Source organism: Drosophila innubila (assembly GCF_004354385.1).
Source record: "Drosophila innubila isolate TH190305 chromosome 3R unlocalized genomic scaffold, UK_Dinn_1.0 2_E_3R, whole genome shotgun sequence".
In the NCBI taxonomy this organism is placed as follows: Eukaryota; Metazoa; Arthropoda; class Insecta; order Diptera; family Drosophilidae; genus Drosophila; species Drosophila innubila.
In genome coordinates this window covers 1172930-1200001 of record NW_022995380.1, presented here as the reverse complement: position 1 = coordinate 1200001, position 27072 = coordinate 1172930, and the positions used below count along the sequence as shown (strand labels likewise).

At 35.8% G+C, this 27072-nt stretch overlaps 1 protein-coding gene across 5 annotated transcripts in view; it reads right to left on the bottom strand.

The window, feature by feature from the left end:
• Positions 1–13537: 13537 nt before the first annotated feature.
• LOC117792113 (rho GTPase-activating protein 100F) overlaps positions 13538–27072 on the bottom strand; it is a 36951-nt gene continuing 23416 nt past the window's right edge. For 2 of the 5 annotated variants that reach the window (XM_034632100.1, XM_034632101.1), the window contains exons 2-10: positions 24632–25219; positions 22872–23145; positions 21680–22773; positions 19792–20914; positions 18434–18513; positions 18073–18367; positions 17400–17656; positions 15673–15802; positions 13538–15609 (exon numbers count right to left, since the gene is read on the bottom strand). In XM_034632100.1, the coding sequence (XP_034487991.1) occupies positions 13949–15609; positions 15673–15802; positions 17400–17656; positions 18073–18367; positions 18434–18513; positions 19792–20914; positions 21680–22773; positions 22872–23145; positions 24632–25219 (5502 nt within the window). In that variant the 3' untranslated portion in view covers positions 13538–13948. Of the gene's footprint in view, positions 15610–15672; positions 15803–17399; positions 17657–18072; positions 18368–18433; positions 18514–19791; positions 20915–21679; positions 22774–22868; positions 23146–24631; positions 25220–27072 lie in introns of all 5 variants that reach the window. The other 3 variants (XM_034632104.1, XM_034632102.1, XM_034632103.1) reach the window with 3 other exon arrangements.

The following is a 27072-nucleotide window of genomic DNA, read 5'->3' as shown; positions in this document are numbered from 1 at the left end:
AAAGTTAGTACGCCTATTCGTTTAGCATTAAAACAAAACAGAAGTAACTCTTTTAAATGCAAATAAAAAAATATTTAAAAAAAAACTTAAACAAATTTAAAGTAAAGCGTACGTAAAACCTTCTGTGTGTGTGTATATGTAAATGTTGTTAAAGTAGAAAAATATTATATATACACAAAATGAAAGAAATATATACTGTATAATGGATATACATACATATGCATACATACAAAACATACATATATATAGTAAGTATATATATATATATATTGAACTACAACAAAAACATGAAACAGGAAATAAAACAAATTTTAAGCTACGAAAGTAAATCTCAAAAGAATCGTAATTATATCTAGGCCTAAGCATACCAATATGAAAGACATATAAGTGTTTTTAGCAAAACAAAAACAAAATGATAAAAAAGAACAAAAAGCAAAAAAGGAAAAAAAACTCAATGATTTTTTGATAATTTTACAAAAAGCCCACACCACACACACACACAACCATAAACACACACAGAAACAGACAGGCACAATTTACTATACACACATCAATGTTTATATATATTTAGAAAGTGAAATAATTATTTATACTATGTTGGCGCAAAAGAACAAAACGAAAAATAAAAACAAATATGATTAATAAAGTAATTGTAATTGTAACTAAATGATATGGATTTAGTTTTTAAGCATAAGTAGCAGTGATCGTAATTTAAAATTAACAAAATAACAGAAATGGTAATATTTGAAATCATTAAAACGTGTACGAAAAGCAACAGTAAAATGCATTGGAAAATGTGTAAAATTTTAAATATCATACGATATTTGCAATTAATCGCAAGTCAGCAGCTGCTAAGTATTTAACTGGCAAAGTGGTGGTAAAAGTAAAGTATGGTAATTGACAAACTTGGCTACAAACGCAGAATAAAAGGATAAAGGAAACATAGTTTAACCATAAAAAACATTTCTCATGCAACTCAAAAGCTTAATGTACACCTTTTTTTTAAAAACCAAACTAGCGTTTCATGTATACATTCTATCCTAATCAAACTTTAACTAATTAACTTAACTTTACATATGCTCTATGTCTATGCCTATATGTCTATGTCTACTATACAGATACATACATATAAACATATATACACGTTTTGTTAGCGCATCGATACAAGGTAAACAGAGATATACATATAAATAAATAATATATATATATATATATAGATATAAAAAGATATATACATATATATCGAACCCACGACTGCTAGAATTTCAAATGAGAACTCTTGACAAATCAAAAATTTCATACAAGTATTTCCAAAAAAAAAAAAACAACTAACTACTTACAGCAACAACAGAAACCAAGCAAAAAAATAAAAAATGAATATAAATATGTGAAAAGTTAAACCATAATATATTTATGTGTTTGTGAACCATGCATACACACAAACAGAAAGACATATATAAATACAGATACATTCAAATTAACATCAACTGCAAGATAATGAAAATGCATAGATAGAAGGCGGCTGTACTCTGGTATAGAGCGTTCAAAGCGTAATCAAATATTTAGCCCAACGATAATATAGATACAATTTGCGCTACAGCGTGTTTATGTTGATAATGAAGAACACACCGAATAAGCAGCATGCGAATTATTAGAACTACGTACACATACTCGTACATACATACAAATACTTATCTACAATGCATGCATAATGAGTTCAAAATAGTCAAATGCAGCTATTTGAGAAAAAAAAAAGAAAAAAACAAAACACTAAAAGTATTACTTTACCATGTAGAACACCCAGAGATACATTGAAGAATTTAATAATTACAAATTTATCACATAATTAATTACATTTAACAAAACGAAAAGCAAAGCCCAGACAGCGTCGGTTGGAATTCAGAATGCAACTTCATAAGCGATGTACTTTCAACTTTCGCCTATGGTAGCTAATTGAATCATAATAAGCAAACAGTTGCATATACTAACAAATATATATTAAAATTAAATTAATAACATAATACAAATGAAAATAATGAAGTCTAGCAAACAGTTATATAAGTTGTAAATTTTGAGCTGCAAAACGAGATTTTACCAATATGCAAATTAAAGCATAATCAATTCAAGACTAAATATGAATATGAATAACATACATACACCCATACATACATATGTACGTACACATTTTAGTTGTGAAGCTGAAGCCCAACACATTATACATACTTACATACATAGATATATAAATGCTATGTCAATGTACTATATGTAATTGTAGCTATAAAACTATGCATAATTGCATTGAAGAAAACTAACACTAAAATAGTGAAAATATGTGAAAGTTGTGGAAATCAAGTATGGTGTACAATCTAAAAAAAAAGCGTTAGGAGAACTGTTTTTATTTAAACAAATTAAAAGGACATGCGCAAGATACTTATACATATATAACATCAACATAAACATATCAACAACATTTGTCACATGAGTTGTTCATTTTAAACAGACACCACAATCCGATACACAATTCCGTTTAGAGCAGTCACATACCAGAGCCATCCAATCCGCAGTTTTGTAGGGAAAGGATTAGAGTATCAGAGAACAATCGAGAGTTAAATTAAATACAAAGTTAAGGTAAAATTTTGGGATGGAAATGACAGCATTAGAAAATAAGATTTATCAGAAATGCAGCAAAATAAACGAATGTTAAACAAAATCAAAAGAATGGAAAATAATTTTAAGCAAAAGGACCGAAAACAGATGCAAGTGCGGTCAAATATCATCGTCGTCATAAAAGAAGAAAGCATAGAGAATTTGTTAAATATTTTGCCAACGGAGAAAGACAAAATTAATTATTATTAATTTTATAGTTAAAGTATACTTTTTTAAGAATTTTATTTCAAAGTGTTTTTTGGTACAATATTTTATAGATTTTTGTGCTCATTATCAAGTATTTTTATTAGCATAAATTTACGTGTGGTTTTTAGTAAAAGTAAAACTTGGAAGTTGATGCGTTTGCTTGTATTAAGATATTTATCTTGTTTACTTTTGACAATTGGGCAAACGCATACAACTGAAATAAAATAAAAGTAAATTTTAAAAAAAATTAAATGAATATATATAGAAACAATCATACATACTTATATAGCTAGCGAAATCTGTGTTTTAATTGCTTCTTTGATATTGAATTGTTTATTAAATTTGAGTTCACTTTTAAGAATTGAAACACACTCAAAAGCAGGAAACAAACAAGCATACAAGTTATAAAACAGACAGAAGTTCCTAATTTTTAGTGAAATGATAAAGCTAAAAACAGAAACTAACAAGACATTTTGCAGCAGTGAATTAAATATACAAACAATAACATAAACCTAATGAATAAAATCGTATTTAATTCGGTTTTCAATTACCTTACCTTTTGCTTCATTTACTTAACTTCACTTTCATTTCCTTTTGTATCCTTGGTCTGTCTAAAAGTTTTATGCGCGTTATTCGAAAAATTATGGCGAAATTCAACTAGGGTCCAAGTTTTTAATATAACAAATTATATTAAAAAAACATTTATTAAGAAGAACTAAAACATAATGGGCTTATGATCTGCCAATTGGTACCCAATTTCGAGTTCAAAATAACTTATCTAAATACTGAAAACCAGCTAATTGTATGCACTACGCTCTGACTCTCTCTATCTCTCTTTCTCCCTCGATATACTACAAGCACTTACACACACTCATTCTTATACACACATCACAGATTTTACAGATATTGCCAATAATGTTTCATCAATGTATCCTTGATTCTAAACTGCTTATCTAACGAAAACTAAATATAAAATCACGCGAAACAATCAAAATCGAACTTGAAATATTTGTTCAAACAAATTTCTTAAATTTACACCAAGATAAACACTTTTAAACATTTGTGCTCTCAAATTGTACAACTTACTCGTAAAGGTAAATCAATACAAAATAATCATTTTATGCTCTTAAAAAATGAAAGTAAACAAAATGTTTATGCAAGATTTTCGTCACCAAATTTTACTATAATTCTATTATGTGTATTGTATATAAAAAAGAAATGAATAAGTATATTGAGCTATTTAAAAAATAAAATGTGGTTGCAACAATGAATGAATCCAACAAAATCAACACGACTTCAATTAAATAATAGCACAAAAAAGAAGAAAATGATAACCTATAAACTAAAGTATACATTTTCGATTTTCACGTAAATATAATTGGACACCGCAATCAAAGCAAATCAAAATGTTTGAGTAAAGTATTTGGATTCGGCTTGATAGGCAATCTTATATCAGCCACATTTTGAAGTGTGACCAAACGTGAATAACATTTAAAAATTTAATATGAAGACATTAAGCATGTGGTAAAAACTGAATAAATGAATTAATAAGTAATGAAAAAATTGTGCGCAGAGGATAAAATTTCAAACAATGAAATGAGATGAATATTTGTTATGTTACAAGCATTAATTAATTATTATAATATTAATTATTATTGAGAATATTTGAGAAATAAATAAAAAATAAATGATTTAAATCATTAAAAACTATACATTTTTGAATGCGTTGTACTCAATTCAATATACTTAGGCGCTGAGGAGTAAATTGTCAGTTACTTCTTCAATTACTTATACATTTTTTACATTATTGTTAAGTTTTAAAGCATATTTTTATTATTAGTTGTATTATTAATTATAAAACGAAATCATATGAGTTGTTAAAATAAACACACACGCAGTTTTCAAATTGTTTAATTTGTTTCACCTTGACACTATCCAACTTAAACTTTTAATATGTCAAATTTTAGCTGTAATTAATTTTAAGATTTTAAGTTTATCAGACAAACATGTTACATGTAATTTTTATATATATTATTTTGTATTCAAATCTTAATCTTTTCCTTTGATCTTATGTTTAATTTTCACAAAAAATACATATGAAACGTCATACAAGTAAAATAATTTTGTTATTTGTATTATTTGACTTATCTTCTTGCAATATAAAATCGTAAGTATGGTGAGACATAAAAAGTGTTAATTATGAAGACATTTCCACAAAAAAAGGAAAGAAAGTTACTTACTTAATCAATTTACGCATGAGTTAATTAACTAGGCCGGAGCGAAATTTTTTTTTTAATTGTTATATAATTAGGGGATGGTACGATATGAATGCAAAATCTGAGCTAAAAAACACATTTTTGGAGGTCATTCTGAGGTGGCGCATCGACGATCTGTTTTGAGAAATCAGTCAGAAACTCAAAAGATCTAAATTTAAAACATAATTACAATTTTTCTTAGTTAGCCCCAACTGTTTTCTATTCAAAACGCTATGGACTGTCAAGATCGGTTGAAAAACATTGAACATACAGAATTTTTAAGAATGCCAAAATCGTTTAAAATCCAGCAAATATTCAGCAGAAATGTTGTTTTGGAATGAGTGCAATATATGAAGAAAGAACGTTATTGTGAGAAAACGTTTGAGTGAATTTAGGTTGATTAACTGAATAATATGTTTGTGAATAGTTTGTGAAATTGCCTGTCACTATAGTGGGCAAAAGTACTTGTTATAAAATTGTGTAATTAACTTTGGTGCAAATATTTACACGGCCGCACACAGTTTTTTGAGTGTACGCATAGAAAGAGTAAAGCCAGAAGAATTTTGAGATGACCGATTGAAAGAGCATTAAAAATAAGGCAAAAGAGATAACATACATCATCACTCTCCATGCAAAAATGAACTGTTATGATTTATTTTCGTTTTACGCAAGGTGCAGAATTAGGGCCCCACTTCATTAAATTAAATAATATCGTTTAGGGACAGATTGTCCCCTGCCTTAATTACTATTCCAGCTCCTAAGGAATTTCTTACTTGGTGTTTCTGGATAATTACTTTAGGACAGCAGCGTCCACAAGTTTTTCATTTTATTTCAGTCCAGGCATTATGCGAACCACAACAAAAAACGAATTCAAGCCAATTACGCGTCTCCCAGGGCGATGCAATTTTGGTTCAAAAAACAGACGGTTGTGGCTTTCTTAACAAATGTTGAGAAACTTAAGCTCATCAATGAAAATAGCTTAAACAAAAGCTGAAATTATAAGAACAAAAAAAATCTTACTTAAAAGAAATAATGTGGTTTTTTTTCAAGTCTGCACCCACTAAAAATATTGTCAAAATTGCCAAAGTTGTCGAGAGAGAGAGCGCCAAAAAAAAAAGGGGGAAAAATAATAATTTAAAAAAAAATAGAATTCAACCCTCCAGAAATTTCCCGATCTGGCAACTTGACCTAATTGGGGCTGCCATCCTACAGAAATTTCCCGATCTGGCAGCTTGTTCTAATTTAATAAAAAATAATTTAGTTGCAACTTTGAAAATTCAACTAAATTCGAACTTTTCTTAATTTTGAAGCTAGAATTTTTAAAATTTTTGCGGGATTTTTGTTGGAATTTTCTCGATTTTATGATATTTTTTTTTTTTTTACCATACAATTTTTAACTTTTGTCCCCTTGGGCTGACGAGCTTCAAACCTTCATTAAAATTTATATATATTTTTTTTCGAATTTCGAATTTTAAATTTTTTATCAAATTGCTAATTAATTTTAAAGTTATTGCATTTTAAAATTTGCATGAACTAAAAATTAAATTTTCGTTCGTTGGCAAGCTGTGTTGGTTCTTGCATTCACTATATTCGTATGAAAAAACCCGTATTTATTTATGGTTAGAATAGACAAGAACCACGAAGAGAATTAGCAAGCAGTTTCTCAGTTGCTCACTGCTTGATTAGACTCTGCCCTGCTTTCATAAGACACTGCTTATATAATGAACAGCTTCCTAAAGCAGTTTACTGCTTCGTCGGCCGAATTAAAAAGTTTATTATTTCCTTTAAGTGTAAATATACCCGTTACTTATAATAGAAGTTAAAGAAGTTAAGTAAAATAGAGATGGAGGCATCCCTGACCCTATAAAGTGTATATATTCTTCAACACTCAGAAAAAAAATCAAGATTTCCGTACTTAAACAGGCGTTATTCAAGTACAAACGATCTAGGGCTGTTGATAATATATATCAAAATATCAATATATCGATATTTTTTCCAAAACTGATATATATATATAGAAAAATTTTTTTTCTCCAAATATCGAAAAGGCGATATTTTTTTTGGGATATTTAATAATATTTTTGTGTTGGTCACTGTGTAGTCTGGGTATCGAGCGAAAACGACCCCGTAAATAGTGAGCTGAAGTTTTTTTGTTTTAAATTAAAGCCACTGCCCATTCCATTACATATTTTGTCAGCTTGGTAGATTAATCTCAGTATATACTTCATATATACCAATAAACATAAATACTTTAATGCAATGACACTTAGTCTTTGTTGCCTAAACATATGACATATTCAAGTGCACCAAAATATGATCGGTCACAAGTGCCCCGATTACACACAAGCCGCGTCAGCATGCGTCCCATGCAATGACCGCTTGCATAAGATATATATGTGCTCTGCACTCTCTGTCCCACCACCGACGTTTCCGCCGCTTACATATTAGTTATATATATTCGTTTTAATAAAACGATTTATATACAAAAGGCAGCGCTGCCACTGAGGACCTTGCAGCCTAAGGCTTGGTTTTACTTAATACCAAATTGTAAAGAACAGATAAATAAAAGTATCTAGATTCCAAATTCCACAACATATTGAAAATGAATAAAAATCTTTAGAGCCATTTTCTATTAAATCGCCAAAATGTAAACCAAAAAATCATTATTTCACCTGTAAACTTTTACCTGAATACTTTACAAAATTTAACGGTCAAAATCACATACCTGAATCTTTTATGGTTTCAAAATGGTTTTTTTCAAAATGTCGTAGAATAATCACTTTTGTATTTGCGGTAAGAAATAATTCCTCATCATTAAATCTAAGCTTTTTAGTTTTAATGCAAACAAATAACAGAAATGCTGAATTGTCATCTCATTTTGGGAAGACTACAAAAAATTTCTAATTTTATTATATAATTTAAATCGGATGATAAGAATTTTTCAGATTTTACCAAAATGTTCCAACGGCCCCATTAGCTGCAATCATTTAAATTTTGCCCCATCCACTTATACCCCCTTATTTCATGAACCTGGTGAGTTCGCAAAAGTCTTAGTATGTAATTTTGCTAGTTAAGACTGTACCTTTCGATCGGTAAATAACTCAATCTGATCGGACAGTCAGACCGAAATTTCCATTCGTCCTGTATATATTGCTAACGCCTATCGCACCCTTCGTGCTGCTTTCGTCACTATCGCGGAAACTTTTTTAGTAATTTTAAAGTCTTACTTGATTTAAGATAATTTGTTCTTATATCAAGATTTGTTGGTACTTGGTTCATTCGAATTTAATTTAAGTATGTATAATTAAGAGTTTAATCCATATTAAACAAGACAAGGACGAAATTGAATTCAATATTATATATTCAATGTTATTATTATCATTCAATTTTTTTTTTTAATTTTCTGCTTTGATACTAAGTTTTTAAGCTCTGGTTTATTTTACCTTCTTCAATGATGCTCCCAGCAAAAACCAATGATACCCTATAGAATAAAACACATGTATTGTATATATTTTATTTATATGTATATATTTTCATTAAATAATGTAACATCGCTTTAATCTCACGCAAAGAACTATTTTGGATTTAGTTAATGCCGTTTATAAGATAATGTTTTGTTATTGTTATCATTGTTATTATTCTGAATAAATAATAAGTTTTAGATGACTTATGTATTCATATGTATTTATTATTAATGCTGAATATGCAACGTATGCGAATTCTTTGCAGCGTTACTCGGTTCGTAATACGCATATTCATACTATATTTTTATGTAAATGTAATGCATTTCCTTGTCATACACTTGCAAAGTATGTATGTAAATGTAAGTATGTATGTATCGTATATACCACCTATGTATGTGTGGTATGTTTATGTCTATAATAACGTAAACGTTGACGTACATTTTAATTATTACTTTTTACTTTTTAGTTTTATTTTAAGTTTTGTGGCAGTGGTGAATCAGAGTATTATCTAGTTTCGCTTGCAAGTTGCTTCTCTCGGATATTTCATTAGATTGGCTTAGCTTTGTTGCTGCGCATATGTACATATATGAATGTATGTGTGTATGTCACTCCGATACGTATGCATATGTACATCAAAAATGTCAATTCAATTAGATTATAGTTTTATATCCTTAACATTGAAATATTGCTGAATCTATTTCACTTTGTATTCACATTCGAATTTGGAATTGAGGCAGAAAATGGAAAAAATAAAAATAACAATTCAAAATTCAACAATTTATTGAATCATTTCATAAATTTTGTTCAGTTTTAATGGTGGGTTTCGAAAATCATTTCCATATTGAATGTTCTTCGATTTTACGCTGTTTCGTTTTCAGTTTTTAATTATCCATTGTATACTTTTTTCCACAAGTCGAGAACTTCACTTTAAAGTACAATGTCACCTCGTTTTATATGATTCTTAGCTTGTATCTATAATGTAGATTATCTTTTATCATTATTATTATTATTGCGTTTTAGTTATAGTTTGTATGTATCAAAATGCTGGTGGTAATATGTGAATTATTTTCGCTATATTTGACTATATACCTTGGATTATGAAGACGCTAGAAATGGTTACAAAATAAATGAAGTACTCTTGGAATGATTATAACTGAGGCTTTTCTTTTAATTGGGGATTTTAGAAAAACGTTTGTCATTTGATATGAAAACTCTCTGGTTGCTTAGGGAGTTGTGTTCTCTTGATTTTCCATTCAGTCTTTTTAACAAAATTGATTGCTTGGAGTTGTAAATTTGTTTTTTGGATTGTTCCTGTTCCTCTTGTTGATGTTAATGTGTTGTTTTTGTTGTATTTGGTGTTTTTGGTAAAGTTGCAGAATGACAAAAGCCAAAAATTGCAACTGAAATGCTTCGTACTTGTTAACTATAATGGAGCATGCTCATGATGTATTACAATTAGTTCTTAAATATGTTTTGCTTTTATTTTTTTTTTTGGTGTTTTGTTGTATATTATTATGTTTATAATAACTCGCTAAGCCCTGAGCATTTGGTCTCCATTTTCTTGTTCTAAGTTCGACAAAAGAAATCGTTGCACATATCTGCTACGAATTAAAGTTATTCATTCAAAGTTAATCCCCAAAAATGTTGTTTATAGGTACAAATCAAATAAAAATTTCCCTGTTTTCAAAACAAATGATATCTTTAGGCACATTTAATACATACGCACATAAATTCACATACTTATCTATAAGTCGATACTTATATACTTATCCAACTTATTTAAGCTATTGTACAACTGAGCGGTTACGAGTACTCGTATGCACGGACATAAATTCTAAAACAAAATACTCATAACCATGTGTGGGGCACATAAAATAGGATTTGAAATATTTTAACCAAGTCTGGGATTTAGGGATCTACATACACATGTATAAGTATAGTTTGCTAGCGCTGCTGCTGCCTTCGTATTCGTTTCTATTAAGTTTTAGTTATTTTTGACTAATATTTATAAGTGTACAATATTGTGCAATACATTTCATTAAATTAGTTCGTTTTATTTTTTTTGTTCTGGTAACTAACATTAATTTCATGTGGCTTTTTTTTTGGTTGTGTACTCGCATTATTATTTATGATTATTCAATTCATATTTGCTCACTAAATTTCATTAACATATTTGTTGGTTTTGTCACTTTTGTGTATTTAGTTGTTAATTATTTAATTGTTTAGGCTAAATTAAATGCATATACAATTTGTAGTGGTTGTTTGCCAATTGAATATTTTTGTATTTTTTAACTATAGTTGCTGCTTTGCCGCTAATAATTTAGTTATATTTCTTAATATAAATATGCTTTTGCTCCAACAAGTTATCATTTGGTACTCTTCCGCTTGATTGGCATCCCCTACTTGTTATACGATATGACACAGTGATATATTTCCATAACATATATTTTAAGAATTACAAGTCTAATTATCAAGCAAGTCCAAGCCCAGAGCACAGTTTAAAGTTTAAACAATAAGCACACGCAGCAATTCAAGCACAAACCGATCGCATGCAACAGTCCCTCTGGTAAACCACCTTTTGGTACACCACCAGCACCACCACCACCACCACCACAAACACCACAATTAACTAACACTAACTAAGCCTGCCGGCAACGCTTGTATCTTATCTAAAGCTCAGCTATAACTAAGAAGCCACAACAATTTGCAACTCAATTGAAATCTTGTTTTTTCATTAACTTTCATTTTATTAGAATATTTGTATCGAAATTTATAACATTTAACTCGTTCAACGATTAAAGCTTGATTAAATCAAACAAAACTATTTCAAATATTTGGATAACAAGTTTTGCTAGAAATTTATTTTTCATACATATATTAAAGAAGGCGATAGCGGAAATAGAAAGATAATTCAGACAAATTGTTGTTAGCTTAGTTGTTGGTTTTTAAAAACACTACGCGCTATATTTAATAATCAACAATTCACTATACTCGTATATAAAAATTAATTAGCTTCAACTAGGTTTTGTTCATGTTCTTGTTCTTCTTGTTGTTGTTGTTTTAAACTCTTTGGTTTTTATTTCATGTTTAACACTTAAAATGTTTTAATTTGTTTTGTTTTTCTTGTTGTTTCGTATAAAATAAATGTGACAACAATTAACCGAATAATTAGCTATTTAAAATCGCGATCCATCATTATAATGAGATCTCTGCATACATTTACTTAAATATTCATGTTTAATATCAAATAATGCACTGATTTGGCTACACGTGTAATTATCTTTCATTTATGTTTTTGCTAATTGATTTGAATTTGAATCTGTATTGCAATCTGGAATCTAAACTGGAATTGTATATCTTGAATTATAGAAAGTTGTACTTTGATGAAGACGAATGATTATGCTGGTGTTTCATTAGGTAACTAAATTAAATTTCTCTACCTGCTACACATGCATTTTATAGACTTATAGACTCATATGTATATGCAAGTATATGCATATATATATAAGCATATATCGACTAAATGCATGTTCTCAATTTATTGGTGTTTATGATTTTCATATTTCATATTGACTTTTGTTATCGGTGTCTCTAATTTGTGGGAATAAATATTTATTTATTGCTTACGATGCTCCCTGGCTTCCTAAATAAAATAATAATGAATTCGCTTTGCACTATAAATGCTAGCGAAAGCCTAAGATTAGTTATGTTGAATACTATTCCTATGACTAGAAACTATGTATGGTATTTATGTATTTATGTTGAACTGGCAAACATTGACTGACTAGCTAATTAACATAGAAGCTGACTAGCTGAATAACTAACCGGCGGACTTAGCTGAATAGCTGAATTAACTCACTTAGCCGATTCAACTGTTCAGCTGACTAGTTAATTAGCTGAATAGCTGAGTAAATAACCAGTCAACTAGATGACTAGCCAATCGACCTTATAGATCGGCTGATTCAAAGCATAAGAACTTGAAGTACATTGTGGGTATTTACAGTTTAATAGGAATTGTTATCAAATATTGTTATAGTATAATTTGTTTATATTAATTTAGTCAAGTTAGTTATGCATACGCGTCATACATTCTCGCATGAATATTTCATGCCAGTTTATAAAAAGCTGTAGTTAATGTATTCAAACAAAAAATGGCTGTAAAATTTGTAGACTTTGTTTTGTTATAGTCTCAAAGCGTGTTTTAGTTTGTCACTGTATATATATATATATATGTATATTTTATATGTTTTCTTGTATATTTATGTTTAAGAATATTATATACCGTATTCTTGTATATTAGTGTGTATATCAGACTTTGTTTCATACAAAAAACTAAGCACATCGATTTGTCAATAAATTCATGTATTGTATGTATGTATGTGAATGTATTTGTTTGAGTGAATGTCTGAAGATGCCGAAGATAGGATAGAATCGTGTATATCCAAAGTATACTCTATCTTCTGCGGAATAACCATATAGTCCATATGTCTGATATCTGATGTCTGATGAATGTATATGCATGTTCATATGTAAGTATATTTAAGAGGCTTAGAGAAACACTGTAGGCAAATATATTGCTCGAAAAATTGTCCAATATTTTAGCTAAATTTATTCATCTTTAATAGTTAAGAGATTTGGTCGTCTTAAAATAGGCTAACATACGCATATAATACGTTAGAGGGTTTGCTGGGAGAAAACTGTCGATTCTGATCCTATACATACATACATAGGTAAGTGTATGCCTGCCCATATTATCAGCAAATCTGTAACTTTCGGTAAGTGTTCTATGTATGTTTATGTAAAAAATAATTAAATGCACGCTCAACCTTTGTGTTTAGCTTTTTAAATGTTTTACGTTCTCACTTATTTTGTATACGTTTCGTTATCTTTTTTTACTTTGCCGGGTATCGAATATCGGTTATCGAATATCGGTTATCGATTATCGTTTATCGGGTTTAGCATTTGTTTTTGGATTTGAATACTGTTCGTAAATGTTTATTGTTGATATCTCTTTAGCAATAAAATGGCTGCCAACTGTTGAGCTTAACAGATATGTAAATGCTGCTAAGGCAAACACACACATACTCACACACACACGCACACATTCAAACAGACAAACACTTAAAGCGTGGCAGCCATTTTAAATTTTTATAAGATTTCCTGCTGCAGCTGTAATTTAATATGATCTTCAAAATTCGTTTTGTTTATGTTTATTTGTTTTGCTTTTTCGTTTTCATTTAAGCCTTGAATTATTAATACTCGCATGTTTTGTATTCTAGCATATTTTGCTGTTGTAAATTTGTAAACTGTAAATACTCGAAAAAAAGGCTTTCAGCATTTGTAACAATCTCACTGAGACTGAGACTTTTGAGACACTCACTTGAGATCATCGTACTCATCGCTGCCGTTCTTCGAGTCACCCGAAGATTGAAAGGCTGCCACCATTGAGGCACGCTGATGACTCTTGTCCGTGCTCAGAGCATGCTTATCCTCGGCATGGTGATGGCTGCCACCTCCATTGCTACTGGGCTTCTCATCGAAGGCATCGAGAAAGGGATTTGTTGCCGCATACTGAGCCCGATAGGTGCCCAGCGTATGATAGTTGTTGCCCCCATTGGCCAAGGGCCGCGAACTGTGGCTGCCCGAGCTGCCGCTGGTATAGAAATCATAGCTATTCGTGGAGCCCGTCATGGAGCTAACCCCACTGCTGCTGGCCGTGCCGCTGCCCGAGTGGTAAGAGGAGCTGGTCGAGGTGCTTGCCCCAAAGAGTGTGGCACCAGCACTGCTGCCGCTGCCATTGGCAACACCATTCTTTGGCAACGTGCCATACAAGTTCATGGCATTGTGGCCATTGCTGCTAGTAAAGGGGCTGTTGTGGGCGTGGCTGCTTGAGCCATGTCCATTGCCATTACCATTGCCATTGCCATTTCCATTGCCCAAGGCACTGCTGCCGAATAAAGTGCTGCCAAAACTTCTATGCTCTGTACCCGTTCCCGACCCCGTTCCCGATCCCGTACCCGACTTATTGCTACTGCTGCCTACATTTCTAGACTCGTTTGTGTAGGTTGTGGTGGTGCTGGACCCGCTGGCAACAGTGGTGCCGCCTATGTAAGTCTTTGTTTCCGTTTCCGAGGATGACGACGAGGCGAGACTGTCAAACAGTCGCCTGCCGCTCGACACAAGGGAAGAGGAGCTACTTACTGCACCACTCGACTTGCCATCCTTGGCCAATCTCGAGGGCGACGACAACTTGCTGCTGCTGCTACCGCTGCTGTTGAGATTTGTGCTGGCCTCCGCTGCTGATGATGTGGTGTATTTGCTGATGGCGCCGGTGGTGGCACTGGGCTTTGCCAAGCAGCTGGTGCTGGAGCTGGGTGTGATCAGTTGATAGGTGCCCTTGGGCAGGCCATCGCCACCGCCGGGCGGGGAGGGTGACTCTGGTGACTTGATGGGTGTAAACTGCACACGTGGCTCCCTCTTCAGATACTTGGACATCAGTTGGCTGGTGGTCATTGCCTGCGATTGTGCCAGCAGCGCATTTGTGGAAGCCGAGGACTTGTACGAAACCAAGTCGTCGGAGTCATCGGAGGAGGTGGTCGGTGCCGAAGTGGCTGTGGATCCTGCACTCAACACCGTCGCCTGCGATGAACTCGAGCTGGAGGTGGCACTCGACTTGTTGCGAATGGCCTTGTAGTCATCGATGGTGGTGCCAGTGGTGCTGCCATTGCTCGCTGTAGAGGATTTGCCGTGCGTGTAGCTGCTGGTGTAGTTGCTCTTCTTGGTGTCCAAGCTGCTGCTGTTATACTTGGAGCTGTACGAGTCCTCGCCAGACTTGGATTTGTGCGGTTCGTAGAAGTCAACGCCTTTGCGACTTGATGAACTGGCCTCTGACTGGCCGGTGGGCGTGGCTATGTCGATGGGCGCATCCTTCTGCAGCGGCGGCTTCTTCTGCACGATGGAGTACGGACTGGGCGTGTCAATGATCTTCACTTGCTTAACTGAGGCTGGCGAGGCACCGCGCTTGATGGTATCAGTGCCTGTCAAGAGGTGAGTTCGATTAGAGAATTGCTTTGAGCATCTTCGGATTAGATGTCACTTACTCTTGCCTGAGCCCGATCCCGAGCCGGAGCCCGTCGACGCTGAGCTACTGCCGGGGGAGGGTGTGCCTGGAAGTGGCAGTGGCGATTGGTCGGGAATTGCTGAGACCGCTGAGCCCGCCAATTGATAGGGCTGCAAGAGATCACGGAGAGAGAAGCAGAAGAGAAAGAAGCAGAAGAAGAGAAAGGACACATAACATGACATTGGTCCAGTGTTAATTGGCATTGATAGAATTATTAGATATATATGCGTTAACATTTGCTGGGAAAGGAGACAAACTGGTCAGCTGGTCAGTACGTAACTTGGTAGGTATCTTGGATCTTAGTGCAAATTGTGTGGGAATTTTTGGAATTTTGAATTTGTTGTCTTGTTGATGTGGCTGGTGCGAGTGGGCGTGTGGGCGTGGCAAAAAGAACATACAGTATATTTAGACAAAAACACTTTACAAACACTTTCACAAAGAATGCGTCCAATTCGATGATAAGCCAATTTCAGTTGATGTTTTGATTACGAGTAGAAAGCGGTATTCGATTGTAATGTGAGGTGACTGATGTGAAAGGGGTGCAAAGGGTGTAAGGGGTGCAAAGGGTGTATCATGCAAAACAGGGTGACTCCATAAATGTGCAGTTAACAGTTAACAGAACAGGAAAGTGTTGATAAGCTGTCTCCTAGAGTTTAATCCATTTCTATGATACATCAACGCTACAGCAGTAAGTTTACTCTATGTAGGAAAATGATTAGATTTAAGAAATGTCTATGCTTGTTAACTTGGAGCAAACGGATCTCTGAGAGAAGTGTGCTAAGTGTGAGATAATTGTAGGTTTGCTTCTGGGAGGAAAACGGGCGATAAATGATGAACTTTGTACAATGGAATTGTAGATGGTGTGTGTGGCGAAATGTTAACATAGATACGACAAAATGAAATGCACATATATATATGTATATATTGGATTGGCATTACGTGTACGTATATATGTACTATAATTATGTACGAGTATTATCGAGATGTTACATTTTTACCAGTAGTGGGCCAATCATGCTTAACACGCCGTTAACAATTATCACATCGCTCAATCATCATCATCATCATCATTATCGTTATCATTATCAATATTATGATCATTATTATAATTATTATTTTTATATTTTTTACATATTAAGACTAATACATATATATATATATAGATAGATAGAGATCACAGTTACAACGTCGATTAAAATTTGACGGCAAATTATGAAATATTTCATTTTGTTTTCAAAAAGCACAAATCAAAGGAACAAGAGTTAATGCTTTATAAATTATACAATTATTCAGCTATTTGAAATAAAATTACGCTTTTACAAACGGTCAACAGGAAAAGTTAGAAGAGCAAGAAAGAGTTGTTGAAAATGTTGCATGTTTGTGTCTGTGGCATGTAAGAGTATGTGGCAAGTAAAGTGTTTCTCTTTCTGGTCTTAAGACCATGGAGAAAATAATATGAAATCTTTAATATATTTAGTAATTTTTACTATGGCAGAGAGTTTTTAAATAAAACCACAATATTGAACAAAGGAAACTTGTAATTTCCCTAATCCATTAATATTAGTGAAGACTCTTTCAGCGAGCATTTGTTTCTTGATCTTGTTGTTAGTGTTAGTGTTATTGTTTCTTCTTGTTATTGTTAGTGTCTGTTTGTTGGTGTTGTTGTTGTTATTGTTGTTGTTGTTGTTTGGTGGTGTTTGTTTTTACCTGTTGCACCGCTTGTTGCAAGGCTCGATGCGATTGAGCTAACTGACCCACTACTGATTGATACAGATGACTGTTGGCTGTGGCTGAGAGCGGATGATGGCCTTGGGAGAGTATGTTGGTTACCGAAGTGGACGAGCGCAGTAGGTTGCCCTGTGCCGCCATGAGCTGCTGCTGCTGCTGCAGTAGAATTTGCTGTCTGTCCGCTGGCAACGCACTGACTTTGCTTCCACGCTGCCCTGTTGACTCGCCGCGCCGACCTGTCTACATAGGACTCTGTATTAATCAATATTAATGTGAACGATCATTTTGTGGCTTGGGACTGGGGCTGATCAAGTTTGGGTTGTATTTATTGTGAGTGTGAGTGTGAGTGTGTGTGTGTGTGTGTGTATGTGTGTGTATGCGTGTGAGTGCGAGTGTGAGTGTAAATCAACGGTTTTGCCGCATTTCAATTAAAAGGGAAGGCTGCTCTTGCTGCTGCACATTCAAAGCGTAAGGAAACTGTTGCAAGTGTTGCAAGTGCCACTAAGTTAAACACGCGTCTCTCCCTCTCTATCTCTGTGTGTTGGTGTGTGTGTGTGTTTGTGTGCGTGTGAGTGTGTGTGTATTTATCAGTGACTTATTGGACTGGGTATTTAGGACGTTGATTGCATAATTGACACAGTGATTACGTTACCTGAAGCAACACCCGCCATATTGCTCATGCTGCTGGCATTGGCCAAGCCACCAATGACGCTGTGCTGCGCCATCTGCTGATGCTGCGTCTGCTGTGGCTGCGGCCAGATCTGCAGCAGATACTTAAGTACCGCTATCGGCTGGGCATGATCAATGTCAGCTCCTGGCTGTGCGCTCGCCGAATGCAGCATCAGCGGTGGGCCCATCACAGTGGCCAGCGCCTGAGCCGACATCTTGTTGCGCTCCGAATTGGACACCACGAGCGACAGATGATCCAGCAGGAACACTAAGGTGGCCTGTGAATTTATCAATTGTCATTGATTTAAACAATATACACTCTTACTTATCTAAATGCTACTCACCCTATTCGCCCTGGGCAAACAGTCGAGGATGCTAAGCATCAGCTTGGCGTTGCCCTCGGGATCATCTGGCAGGCAGACAGCTGAAAAGTTCGAGTTCATTTATTTATTTAGATCAAAATTCTACGATATATAAACTATAAGTAGAATAGACTAAACCCTGATCAAATTGCTAAACAAAAATATATCTGAAAACGGGATAGAATAATTGTAATATTTAAAATTTAAAATAAAAGCAACTATTACGCAATAAAATTAAACATTTAAAAAAAATAATATTGATAAAAAAAAGCAAACGAATGGTTATCTTCGATCTATATTCAATTTAGCTTCTATGACAGCCATGTGATATAGTACACTGATAAAAAAATGTTCTAAAATCAAGATTTTGGTCTCAGAACTAAGATTTTCGGTCTAAAAAATGCGTCGAGAACATCAAATTCTTGAATTAAGAGAAAACATCTTGATTTTAAGAACATTTTAAATAAGACCAAGTTCTTATTTTAAGAATAAATGTTCTTAAAATTAAAATCAAAAAATAAAAAAAATGAATATTACTTTTTTTATATTTATATTTTTTTTAATTTTTGAATTTTGATTTATTTATATTTTATTCTGTTTTAGTAATTTTATAAATGTTATTTTACTTTGTCACGAGCGGGATTCGAACCGCCGCCTACTGCTTCACAACTGAAGCGGCCTCTCTAACCAGAGCGCCACGGTGCCATCATTTGTTTGATACGAAATAGTACCTATTTATACTTTCCTAACAATTTAAGATTTTTATTCTTATATTAAGATTTTAAGATTTTTTAGATTAATAATCTTAGTTTTAGTAATTTGGTCTTAAAATAATCTTATTTTAAGAACAAAATATTTAAGATGAATGTTCTTGATTTTAGAACTTGGTCTTTTTTTTCAGTGTAGTCCGATTTAAGGTCAATTTGTCAATTCGTTCAGAGCGTACACGTCAATATTAAATACACAATCTGCTAGTTTGCTTAAGATATATTAAGAAACAAGAAAGATTTGTATAATAAGAATGGAGAAAGATTTGTATAATAAGAATGGATTCTCGACCGATCTTTCCAATGACCGCTAAGCGATATATCCATTTTGTCCAGTTTCGACTACTCTTAAGAAAATCAGGTGTTTAAAATAATAGTAAGTAAACACAAAATTTAAATACTTGAAATAAAAAATTAAATATTTACAAAAAACAAAAAATATAAAGAATATATAGCAAATAGTTAAAGAGTAAATAAAAGAAAATTAATTCAAAAGTTAAGTTAAATTTCGTTTAAATTTCGTAAAATGAAATTTAAAATGAAATTAAGATAAAGGAAGACTTTTAGCATTACCCAAAGCGTCGACTGTCATCTGGAAGAGACAACGCGTAAATAGCGGCTCGGGCAGCTCCCTGAGGTAATCCTTGAGCACTCCGGTAATAACATTAATATCAGGAACGTGTTCCGGGCTCAATTCCACGGCACGGCTATTGCGTTCGAAGGCCTCGCGCAGCAGACGCTTCTTGGTCGCCGATCCGCATAGGCGATACAGTCCGATGATGTCAAGACCACGGCGTTCCACCTCCTCCACGCAACGTCTCAGCACAATTGGCACTGGGGCGCAGCCGGGAGCACCCTTGGACTCCCTATTGACCACCGTCTCGAGATCAGCGCCAAACAATGTTGGATAGCCGGCACGCAGGCTGGGCAATCCTCGACGCTTGTATAACGCCAAGGGATCCGTGTGGCGCATGCGTATATAGATCGTGCCACGCGGCTCCACTTTCAGCGCCAGCTGATGCAACGGCGACTGTCGCAGCACAGAGGAGAGTGAGATGGCACCGCGGTAGCACAGCTTGTGCCTGTGCTGTGGATCCCAGGAGTAGACGAGCACGTCTAGTTGCTTGTTACCCACCAGATCCAGCTCAAAGGACTCATCCCAGTCAAACTGTAGATCACCCGAGCGCACCACAGTGCGTGCCTTATGCACACGATCGCACTCAATTACGCAGTAGAGATCTCTGGTTTGTTGAGGTGGTGCTCCTCCGGCCGCATGCTGTGCGCCCATCTCTGGGGCTGTGCGTAGACCACGTCCTGCCAGCAGATGTATCCAGAGCATGCCAGAGATGCCACCAATGTCGACAATGGGCTTGTCCAGCTTGTACTTGGCGAACTCTGCCGGATTGATGTCGATCTGGCGATGGGGACGCGGCAACGTCGCGCTTGGTGTGGGTGCCGGACTCTGATGGCCAGCGGTGCTCATGATGCTGCCACTGGGACTAGCCGGACCCGCTGACAACTCCAGCAGCTGTCGCATTCGTCGTATGCTCGGCGAGCGTATGGAACCGGCCCCGCCTATATGCTGCGAGGACATGGAACGCACGGGCAATGCCGAAATGGGTCGGGTCAGTCCTAGATTACGATCCAGCGTGCCAGCGCCGAGAATACCCGTTCTGCTGGAGTAAATGCTCTCCGTCTGCAAAGATAAATGATAATCATTATTAACATTACTCATTTGTTTTTTGTAAATACAAGTAAATAAAATAGTCTATTCATTATTGTTAACCCTAGATAAGAGATCTAATTACACCATTAAACATACTCGCACGAATATATTTAATTATTAATGTCTTCTTAAGATAATTGATAAAATTACGGTGTAAAGCTTTTAGGATTACAATTTAAAATTTGTAGCTTTATAAATTATGGATTGCAATCTTGATTAATATTAGAAATGAACAATGAGTTATAATAATATTATAATCTGATCAGGCTGTATAGTCACTTTCTTAAAAAAGGCTTGATTCGGAATAGAATAATTACATAAATTTTATGTCTATCTTAAATCGTGCAATAACAATCATAAAATAATTTATTATAATTATCGGAATTACATGTGATTGATTTAGATTTAATTTTATGCTTTTGTATAAAATTTTTTTATTTAATTGAAATACAATTTTCACTGAAGTTAATTAAAATTTTAGTACTTGAAATTAAATTTGAAATCTTTAAAAATATGTCTGGTGTCTTAAGTAAATAAACACCTTAATAAATTCAATAGATGGTCGAGCAACCAAAGAATGGAAGGTGTGATAATATAATAGAATTAAATTAATTTTTCTACGTTCTGACATAATTAAATTTTACTAATTTAAAGTCAGTTATTGTCTTGAATAATAATAAAACAAGTAAGAATTGGCTTTCATAGCATATCTAGGATATTCCAAGGAAAACTTACATTTCTGAGGGCATCGTGAATATTCTCAGCGCTGCAGGAGAATCGATGAGAGCGTGGCTGAGCGAACATGTCCCGGGTCATGCGCATCTGTTCCGCGATGGCGGAACTGCTCGGTGCCCGTCTCAACCAGGCGCGATACTCGTCCGCCGTAAAGATCGAGGGGCCCGGACTGGCTGTGATGCGTTGTCGAAGATCCCGTCCACGGCGCGCATCAAATTCCGGCGCCGAAATATTGCCATCGTTCTCATCGATCAAGCGATCTCCCAGACGCGAGCGCATGCCCTGTAATCTAACGCCCGGACGCTCCCGGGGCAGTGAGTTGAACTTGTTGAGATCGGTGCCGCCGGCCAGCATAGCAGCAGCTGCTGCAGCCGCTCCTCCACTCACGCCACTTGCACCACGTGGCATGCTGCCAATGGCGGGCCGATTATAGTAGTAGTAACTAGGTCGTGGTCCAATCGTAGCCTCCGTATCGCTGGAGTAGTCCAGATTGGGTCGAGAGCGGCGTGTCAATGACTGAGCACCCGCTGCCGGCGGTCCGTACTTTGGAACTCCGCCTCGCTGTTGCTCGTAGCGTCCATAGCGACCCAAGGTACCGCCAACGCCCACAGGCATCGGAGCACCCGTCCCAGGTTTCAAGCTGGAGCGCAGCAGCGAGTGGCGACCCAAAGAGTTGGAATAATCGGCGTACTCCACCCGCGGCAAATGCTGATCCGAGCCGGAGCGCGGGAATCGTGCATGCTGCTGGGCCAATCCAACGTTGCCGGTGCCCGTGGACATGCGTCGCGAGGAACCAACTGGCTGACCAGGTGCACCTGGATAGAAGGCGTGCACCTTCTCCGCAAGACTCTCCAGAGTGCCGGCATTCTGATAGTAGGCGTGAGAGGGCGCAAACGCGTGTCCCTTGGTGGGCTGCTCTGTGATCACCGACGATGGCGGCGGCGGTGGTTTATATCCCCAATTCGGTGGCTCGCCCATGGCATTGACTCCGGCTCGTGTGTTGTAATACATGTCCAGTTGCTCCGACTGCGGACTGTAGTTATTGAGGCCCAATCCTAGTCTGGAACGTGACTCGGTCATCTCGCGTCCATCTCCTACAGATTGATGGTTTGGTGGTTTGATGGATTAGGAAGAGAGAGAGAGAGAAGGAACATCGATTAGCATTTTAAACACGGCCCTCATTTTAAACTACCTGTACGTCTTTCACGTGATGAACGCGGGCGCGGCATTCGATCCGTTTCATCCAGATCCTCATCTCGGATATCACGCTTAATCACCACAACTGGCGGCGGCTTCTGTTCCGGCCTTGACAACGTCGGCGGTCCGGGTGAACCAGCTCCACGATTGCCCCTCCGCTGCCTAATGGCCAGCACCAGCCGTCGGGGAATTGACATGATGATGACGACATCATCGAGCGACATGTGTGTGACATCAACCAAATTGACGGCCAGGATTTCGTCGCCCACCTGCAATACACCATACAAGCAATTTACATTTACAGACATATCCACACAAACAAGAAATCTATAATCCATAATTGTATATTCTACCATTCGAAGTGATTAATTTTTAAAGCAGAAAACTGTCTAACCCGCCACGATAACAACTGATGACATTCAAGAACTTACGGACATTATATTAATATAGAGATTTTGGTCACGCAAAAGCTTTAACATATCATTAATATGAAACACGGAAAAAGTTTTCAGGAGGACATATATGTATGTTATATCTAAAAGAGATTTTTCCAATTGAGATTTAAATAAGGTATCAAATTTCATATATCTCAGTTATCTGGGAAAGCAGATTGGAACCCTTACGATTTCATAAATCTTCTGGAATAGGTGCTGATTTTATCAGCGATCCAAGCTTAACCTTACAATTGCGTCTCTAGAACCAGTTGAGAATTATAAGGTGCTGCAATCAAAAAGATGTATCCCAAAACGTAGTTGTTTTTAGTACGATACGCTCTCATTTTTAACTCCCTTTCATTCTTGAAAAAAAAACTATTTTAAGTACAAGAAATTCTTAAGCTAGTTTTGAACAAAAAATTGATTTCTTTCTGGAGGTATCCTTACGAGACTCACGGATCATATATTTGCCATGGTCTTATATATTCTGACAAATTTTGGTTGAAATCGGACTACTAAATTTAAGATCGATTCATACTTAATTCAAGATTTGTAGTACACAGAAATTTTAAAATTATAAGAACGAAACGGTATAAATTCAAGTACGGTCGAACTTAATTTAAGGATGGCATATTTTTCTGAGTGTGCGAAAGCTGTAATCTCTCGTAAATTTTAATAAAAAAAGAAATTAAAAAAATTATAACTCGTCCACCCGAAACAGGCACAAAATGAAATACTCCATACAAAAATATTAAAAATTTCGCTGATGCGTAAAAAATATCAGAATATGTCGAAGTGTTTTTTTTATGGAGTTATTAATTTCTTAGTTTTTTTGTTTTGAGGAGTTTAGCCTTAATATTTTGTAATATTTTTATTTTATGTAAGGAGTTTGCAATATATCAAAATATCTTGTAGAGCTTCCACTTTTTTTTAAACTAAAAAAATTAAGGACTAAAGCACTCTGCACACTCTACTTTTATACCCTAGCAGAGGGTTATTATATTTTTTTCATAAAATCTTAGAAAGACTCTACTATGTCTTATGTTTCATATTTTAAGATATCTCAAATATCGGAATGTCATATCATGTAACTGTGTATACGGCTGTGAAAGGGTATCCAATCTTTGGCGTGCTGACAATAACTTGTCTTTCTTGCTTTGTAAAAAATGTTGTTTTTTAAAACACAATCCGCTGACCATCGTCTTTTAGTTGTTGTTTATAGATAAATACGAAAGTTATGTGTTGTCCTCTAATGTCTCGCATGGAGAATCAAGCACTAAAACTATCAGATAACTCGCTAGCTTCTTTAGCTCCTACTTACCCTTAGGCAGCCGCTGTTGTAGACCGCCGACTCAAGAGCAATGCGGGATATGAAGACGCCATCGGTGCGATCGGCGCCGTTTCCCTCGCGTATATAGAGGCCAAGTGTCTGGCCGGGCCGTTTGACGATCTCAACCAGTTGAACGGTGTGCCGGCCATCGGCCTTGTTCATTAGCTTATGGGCCGCATCCACAGCCTGTTTGCTGCCCATGGAACGTGGCTCCAGAATGCGTACAATCATCTCGCCTCGACGTTCGACAGCCTCCAGAGCAGCCGCCGTATTTGGATCATGATCATTCTCAACGGCTTCTATCTGTCGAAAGATTTCCGAACTGATGCCGCTGACCTTGCGGAAATCTCCCTGCAGCAACACCGGATCCTTGCCACCGCCGGTGGCATTGGAGTTGCCACCTTGACTGCGATTCTGTTGCTGGTTGCCATGATGTTGCTGCTGGTGTTGTTGCTGCTGCTGGTTGGCATGATGGTGTTGCTGCTGGTTGCCCAAACCGGACAGCTGATTGGCGGGCAGCGGGCCGGGCGGCGCACGTCCCGGACTGGCAGTAACATCAGGAACTGATCTTCCATTCTCCTGCAAAAGAATTGCAAAAAGTTTAATTTTAAACTAATTTTCAAGCTTCACAAAATTTTGGTTCGAAAGGTTTCGTTTTATAAAACTAAATTATAACATTATTTTAACTGAAATGTGGAATTTTCAAAATATAGAAAAAAATATATCGCCAAACTGAAATAGTTCGAATTTGCACTAGTAGATTTAAATCTTATGATATTATAATTTTTACATTTATGCAAGATAAAGCTGAAATAAAATTGTAGATTGTGAGCGTATTCATATATGTAAAACATATATTAAACTAACGTTTTTTAATGCCAGTGATTCAGCTCTAAGAAGTTCGGTTAAAAACAGGTTTGCAATGTTAATTTTAAGTATTTAAATTTAATGTATACGGAGCTTAATGCAAATCTAAAGTGCAACGCGACGCTGCATAAATTAAGTTAATTATTGCTGTTGTACCAGTTGTTGTTGTTGATGTTGCTGCTGGGAGCACCAGCAACTGTCGCTGCTGGGTCCACGCCCACTTAAGCCGTGCTAAAAGATTTTGTTTTGCATTCATTAAGCCAATTTTATAGTTTTTTTGTTCACAGGGATGGAAAGAGAAAGTTGCAGCTGCAACACAATTGGAATGACAATCACAAAATGCAATCGAGTGGCAGTTGCATAGAAGTTGCCCCAAATAACTATGCAATAATTATTTCGTTGCCTAGATTGACGTTTTACTTTTGTGGACACATTCCATGCCACGCCAACTGCAATTTGTGTCCGTGCCACATCACAGCGGATTTCTTGTGTGCAACGGGGCGTCATGCAGCGAGACCTTCGCGGCAACTGTACCAAAAAAGGGAACTCGTCCGACACGTGAGCTTTCTGATGATGAAGATGATAATGATGGTAATGATGATGATGATGATGATGATGTCACACGCCAGCAACAATGTACAACTTTAGTTTTTTTTTTCTCACTTGAAATGAAGTTGCCGCCACAACGAAGTTTTTAATGGATTAATGCCGGTTTAAGGGCCAGAGGCAGAAGCAGGCCGGACAGCAGAACCAACTTACCGTTGAGTGTGGCCAGATGGCCTGCAGTCAAATCTGAGCAACATTGGAGCCACAGTTGAGAGTTCACAGTCAAGTGTACACTTTAGTTATCTCCCTCTGCGGTTGCCAGAAATCATGTTCGCCCCTAGCAAAAATCTTAGAAATTGCCAAAGTTTGACATATGCTGCCTTCTGCTTTTTGCCTAAGTTTTGCCAATCTCTATTCCTTTTCTCCTCTTTCCTTCCCCTCGCTGCTCTTGTTATTATTGTTGTGTTGATGTTGTGCAACTTTGACAAAGTTTTGCAGCTGTCGTTGAAGTTTTATACTCAAATGTCCCATTCAAGTGCTTTCCCCTCCGCATTCTCTTGGGCAAATAGGCATTATTATGCACTTCATTGACAGAGTTTTGTATATATATATATATTTATATACATATATACATTAAACTATTAAAGTGTGTTTACTTCAATGATATTTTTGAGTGTCGCCTTTGCGAATGATAAGTACAACTAAATAAATAATGCACAGTTCCACAATTGCATCATTAGCACACTTTATTCTGTGTTCTGCTGTAGTGCACGCCCATTTGCGTGCCACCAAATGCGAGAATGGGGCGTGGCCGTTTGCGCTGAATTGAACAACTGTATTCAATAAGAAACTGGCCGTTGCCCAAATACCAAAAGTGTAGGCCAAAAATGGCCTCTTACTTATATATATACGTTTCTAGTTTGTGCGTGTGTGTGTTCGTGTGTGTGTGTGTATTTTTGTGAATGTAAGTGTGTCGTCAGTTATGCTATATGTATGAGTGAGTGCATCGCGTGTCGCGG